The sequence below is a fragment of the Mesoplodon bidens genome, assembly GCF_964165515.1.
Source record: "Mesoplodon bidens genome assembly, contig: HAP1_SCAFFOLD_146, whole genome shotgun sequence".
Lineage (NCBI taxonomy): Eukaryota > Metazoa > Chordata > Mammalia > Artiodactyla > Ziphiidae > Mesoplodon > Mesoplodon bidens.
In genome coordinates, this window is record NW_027672719.1 from 1,052,988 (window position 1) to 1,058,987 (window position 6,000).

Below are 6,000 nucleotides of genomic sequence, written 5' to 3' on the forward strand. Positions count from 1 at the left end.
CTCAACCACTGCGCCACCAGGGAAGCCCCACAATTGGTAGATGTTGTGTAGGAGGGGCGTGGGATTGGAGGGGCTTCGGGTGGTGCTCTTCCGCCCACAATGATGAAGTAGAACCATGTGGCCAGGCCTATGCAGCATACGGATAGAAGAAGGCTAAAGAAAAAGACCCTCCCCCACCCCCTTCATCACATCCCAGTGAGTTCAGTAAAGTTCAGGAAAAGCAGGTGCACAGGGGCCAGGCTCTGCCCTCAGTGCCCAGCTGCCCACTGATGGAACTTAATCCAGGAAGGAATTTTGCAGCAATGTTCAAACTGGGGTTCCCTGGAGCCTTTGGGTGCCATGGAAGGGTGTGACTCTCAAAGCACACACACCTTTCTCCCGCCAGAGAAGCTCTCCGTTATCTTATACTCCAAGTTCCTCATGGGATTTTGCTTGGATAAACAGTTCTGCAAACAAAAAGGCGGGGGATGGGGTGGGAGAGAAGAAGGCTGTTGGTTTAAAACTAACCCCTGCTCTGTAATATCTGGGCATTTGGATAGTGATTGTCTCAACGGAGTTTGTGATAAATACCGAGTGGCCGCAGGCTCGAGGCCTTCTCCACGGAAAATGCCTGGAGGGCAATTGTCAGTTCAGTACGGGCCCATCAGCCTTCACGGACAGTCCTCTGAGGGTAGAGTCAGCATCCTTCTGGGAGAAGGGAAGAGTCTCATAAGCACCTATGCCCTGTCCCAAAAGACAGCCTTATTTCCTCCCTGAGTTGTGTGACTACCCGGTAGGGTTGCCAGATTGAGGGGAAAACAAACAAACCAAAAACATGATGCCCAGTTAAATTTTAATTTCAGATAAACAACAAAAGCTATTCGGTATAAATGTCCTAAATATTACACGGGGCATATTCACACTCACAAATTTGTTGGCTTCATTCTGAAATTCAGATTTAACTGGGCATCCTGTATTTTATCTGGCAACCCCTCCAACATTTACTGAGCACCAACTAGACACCAAGCAGGGAGGTTCTGAACCAGGTGTCGCAAGATGGCAGCCCACAGATATATTCCATTTGGCTCATGGGAGTTTTTTTTAAGTTACATTTCAAAATAGGGCAGTTTCCTGGAATACTCTGGATTTCCATCTTCTCTGGGAAACTTGGAAGATCTGGCGACCCTAGGCCCACAGACCCACGAGCCACCATCACAAGCTTCCACCTTCCAGGCCCCTTAGAAAGGCGCTGGGCTCGTGTGTTTGCTGCTGTCCACCACCACCCCAGCTCACTTCACCCACTTCTTTTACTTTCCTGGCCGCTGTAGGAATCAGGTTGGCGACCCCAGTGGATGCTCAGGGCTCTAGGAGAACGTCTCCTTCCTGACACCACTGCACATTCACCTGCGGAGTGTCAGTCTGCAAGGGAGAGCCCAGTTCCCTCTCACTTTTGTGTCTCCAGTGCCTAGGGGATGCTCTTTCTTTGATGAGCTGCCCCTGAGGTGCAGGGTCTTGAGCAGATCAGGGTCAGCAATAGTCATCAAACCCCAGGGGAGCGGCAAGCTCCAGGTTTTCAGTGATGCTGGCTTCCCAACAGGCCCCTGTAGTCCCTGCCCGGGAGGTTAGCCACTGGGGCTTTCAACATTTCCACTGGGTGGAAAGCCACTGGACATCTACAGCCTCTTCCACTGATCTAGGAGGCTCTGCTTCCAGCTAAAGCAGATCTGTCCTCCAAGAAGAATGCAGTATCCTTCATAGCCTTCTTGGTTGACCACCTCCTTCTCTGCTGGAATCTGGAACAGAGATTCCCTAAAAGGTGCAGCAGGACAGTGTAGCGTTACCCCAAAGCCACACCCGCTTCTGCAGACCTCTATCCTCACCTCCTCACCTAGGAAGGCTCAACATTCCATCCAAATGGGTACCATCTGAAAGTTGAGAAAAATCCATTTTTCTCTGATGCAAAAGGCAAATAAGAACATAAGCTAAATTTTGTCAATATTCTTTCTGTGTTAAAGAGACGAATGTTTGGACAGCTGATGAAGAACTCAAAGATGCAGAACTCACATTTCCAGGTGAGCCAGAAGAGAGAAGAGAGAAAACCCTAGGACGTCAGCAGGAAGCCCAGTGGACAGTTATCCCACATCTATTATGTATTGAGCCTTTGGCATGTGCCGGGCACAGAGCCAAACACTTGACGTGCAGTATCTCTTTTAAGCTTCACAACAACCCTATGGGGTGGGTGTTGTTATTATACCCAATTTACAGATGAGTTGTCTGAGGCTCAGAGACTTTCTTTGTCCAGAGCCACACAGCTCAGTAGGAGAGCTGGGAATCAGTGCAGACCTGACACCCAGGGGAGTGCTAGCTTTTCCTCCTTTAGGTTATAAACCTCCAGGTAATAAACCTGATACATTTCCAGTGGCATTTCTCTTAAATTTCAAGGAAGCATCCTCTAGAATTCTCTTCAAAGTTGAGAATTAAGACTATGAAATCTTGAACATGTTGAAACATTGCCATTGACAAATCAGCCCTGGAACTGGAATTAAGCCAGTCCACGTTCCCACTTTGCAGACAGTAGAGGCGAGCTCTCAGGAAGCTAGAAAGCCAAACACATTTTGGTTGAATATGAGAGAGGAGACATTCAAGTTTGATAAAAGGCCACAGTCATGCTGAGGCAACCAAATTATCATGGGAAGAAACGAAGATATTCTAGGTGAGGGATATATTTGAAAAATAGAAGCTTCTCAACCAGCATCCTTGTGCTAAGACCAGAAGGTGGTTACTCCCCAGAGCAGGATGTTAAGAGGATAGAGAGCATCCTGAGGGCCCCACTTGATCTGAGACGTTTGCCACCCTGCAAAGTGGAAACGACTGGAAGTTTGTTACTTATTCACTCACATATATGACTGAGCTGGGAGGAGGCAGAAACTGCCCTACATCTAGGTTTTGTCTGAGGACCACCTGCGGATGTGAAATGGCAGAGGAGATATTGGGATGGGCCCCAGATGTTGTGGGAACATTGTGCTTCTCTGAGATGTGAGACACCCTGGAACTTCACGCTACCTCTGGCTTTAACAGAATCAGGGCAGATGGTGCTTCGGCTAAGAGCAAAGAGCCAGCTTCCCATTCTCCCTGCCCTCCAGCCTGAGCTTAGAAGTTTGGTGTCTAGGATCTCCTCAGTACAGAAAGGTTTCCTCCAGGTTCCTTGCCAAGTGTAACTTGGGCGACTCCTTCCCCAAGAGTGGGCCTTGGGCTTCCTGGTGGCGCAGTGGTTGAGAGTCCGCCTGCCGATGCAGGGGACACGGGTTCATGCCCCGGTCTGGGAAGATCCCACATGCCGCGGAGCGGCTGGGCCTGTGAGCCATGGCCGCTGAGCCTGCGCGTCCGGAGCCTGTGCTCTGCAACGGGAGAGGCCACAACACTGAGAGGCCCGCGTACCGCAAAAAAAAAGGGGGGGTGGAGGGGGCTTTTTTAAGGATATAGGGGTGAGTGCCTCATAAAAACTGGGAGCTGAAAGAGAGCCTGGCCTCGAAATAGAACTGGTAAGCCATCAGATCTCAGGCATCATCTCTTTTACACACACACAAGCATGCGCACATGCACACACAGGCCGTATCTCCTCTCTGTGTCTCTGTGTGGCTCCCCTGATCTCTGCTCTCTCCAGTCATGTGACAGGAAGGAATGACCTCATGGTCCCCCAGTTCAAAGGACCAGCCCAGGAAGCAAGTAGCATCTTAGAACCCATAACCCAAATCCTGGGAGTGACCATCTTAAAAGCCCAGCCCGTGCCAAGTGCCCGATCAGCTATGACCAGGGACAGAGTCACACACATGGCTGCCTGGATCCAGGAGTAGTGCTCAGAAAAGGGTTAGACAGACCTCCTAGAGTATGCTGCATTTTACCCTCCTAAGACATCAGAGACATAAGGCATTCAGTTCAGTAACAGCTTTTCGAGAGAAAGTCCATCCCAATGAAATTGCCTATCATCAGAAACTCCTGGTTCAAAAAAAGATGCAAATGTCAGAAGAAAACGTTATCTGTGTATCTGGAAGAGTGTACACCAAAATGTGAATAAGGTTACCTGTGGGTAGTGTGATAATGGTGGATCATTTTACCTTCGTTTTGCTCACCTCTATGTGTGTATATAAATACTTTTTACAACAAAGATTTTATTTTCAGTAAAAAAAATGCCATTTGAGAAATATTTGGTGATCTCCCTACAATTATAGAGTTTGGGCATTTGTTGCTCTTGCTTGTTGTAGGTTGGAGCCAGAAAAGGCACCCCAAAGATGGACCAAGGAAGGGAGATGCTGAAGAGAGAAATGTCCAGCAAATCCAGCCAGAGCCTTCTGTTTTCTAAACCTGGTGGAAGGAACTAGAAACGTCGTCCCGCTGGGCCTCGCGTGATCCTCCGTGAGTCAGTGTAACTCTTCTGCGTCAAACTACTAAGATGCTTTTTTAGGACATTAAAGGTTGCTACCCTAGTGTGTTGCTTCCTAGACTGGTATTTTGCACAATACTGGATTTTGGAGTGTGTGAGGAGAGGGGTTCTTTTCACAGATATTATGAAAGTAAACATACACAGGCATATGAAGAATAAGTTTGAAATTCAGACTCCTAGGCCTGGTCGATGCAATTATGTGTTTGGGTAGAGACAAACCCAAATGTCACACCTCCAAGGAGCTCTGAGAAGCCCGCAGTTGAGAAAACCCAGGGCGTGTACTGGGGCCACAGGACAGAATGGTAACCTCAGGGCTGTTGGGGCCATGGTATAGTGCATTTATATCTGAATTGATTATAATAAATGTGAACAGCAACCAGTTTTATCGCTTCCATAACAGTGAGTCATGTTTATATGGCGCTCTGTGGTGTTCAAAACACTTCTCATCTAATCCTCTCTCAAGCCCTGGGAGGTAAAGAGCATTATATTCCCCATTTTACAAATGAGGAAGCTGAGGCCCAGAGAGGTTAAATGGCCCATCTAAAGTCACACAGCTAGTAAATTCAAGAATTGGGTCTGGAACCCAGGTTTCTAACGCCATCTCACGCTGCCCATTCTGCCGCACCAAGACAGCCCAGTAGGTCAAGTCCCAGGCCATCAGGACAGACCAAGTACCCAGTCATCAAAGAACACACACTGCCCAGGTGGACACACCCCTTTCCCATGGTGTTTGAAGAGACCCTCATTTTTGCCTTCTCTCCAGCCATCTGTTCTCTCCCTGCCTTTCTTGTATGGCCAGAGACCACCAAAAAAAAAAAAAAAACCCAGGAGGAAGAGCCAGAAGCCATGAATATCATTTATTTTTATTTTTAAAAAGCCACAATAAAAGTATTTTGATATTTTAAAACCAAATGCATTCTTTATACTGATTAAAACTAGAAGGAAATGGGAAAAATGATTTGCATGATCGTCCACTAAAGGTACTTCTTACACAGTGAGAAGGGTGAGCATCACCTGACCTTAAAAATAATCTTGAAAATCCCAGCAGTTTTCCATAAAGAACATATTACTTATACTGTACCATATCCCCAAAATCCAAAACAGCAATCTCCAGCACCAGAAAAGATCACTTGGTCAGGCAGTAGTTAAGTAGCTGGCTCATGTTTGGAAGCCAAATTGTGTGGGAAAAAAACTACTTTGGTTGAATACAAATATTTGAATTTGCATAAGTTAAATGTAATGCCTATGTGACTCCACTGTATTTGAGGTCTTTCAAAGGACGTGTTAATCTTTACCGTATCAACATTGCAACCCACAATGGCAATGTCCTTTCTTCACTCCTTGAACTAGATGGTTCTTTAGGTGTCTCCTCAGCCACACACCCCTTTCTCTGAGAATGCACATTCCCCAACCAGGTTTACCCTACCTACTGCTGCTCTCTTGGCCACACCTGACTGGCTGATCAGTAGATAGTCTACCCAAGCCAGACCAATCAGGTTTCTCTTCTAACCCAAGCTGGGCCAATCAGCACCTGTGCCCTTGATATTTGGAAGTGGGACACGGAGTTACCACACAGGTCA

General features: G+C 47.3%; 1 protein-coding gene across 1 annotated transcript in view; it reads left to right on the forward strand.

Annotated features, from left to right (window-relative positions):
* The window catches only part of LOC308609763 (forkhead-associated domain-containing protein 1-like), a 200,206-nt gene extending 195,755 nt beyond the window's left edge, over positions 1–4,451 (forward strand). Inside the window, exon 18 of the mRNA XM_081259060.1 lies at positions 4,242–4,451. Coding sequence (XP_081115186.1) covers positions 4,242–4,358 — 117 coding nt within the window. The 3' untranslated portion in view covers positions 4,359–4,451. The remainder of the gene's footprint in view (positions 1–4,241) is intronic.
* The last annotated feature ends 1,549 nt before the right edge of the window (positions 4,452–6,000 follow it).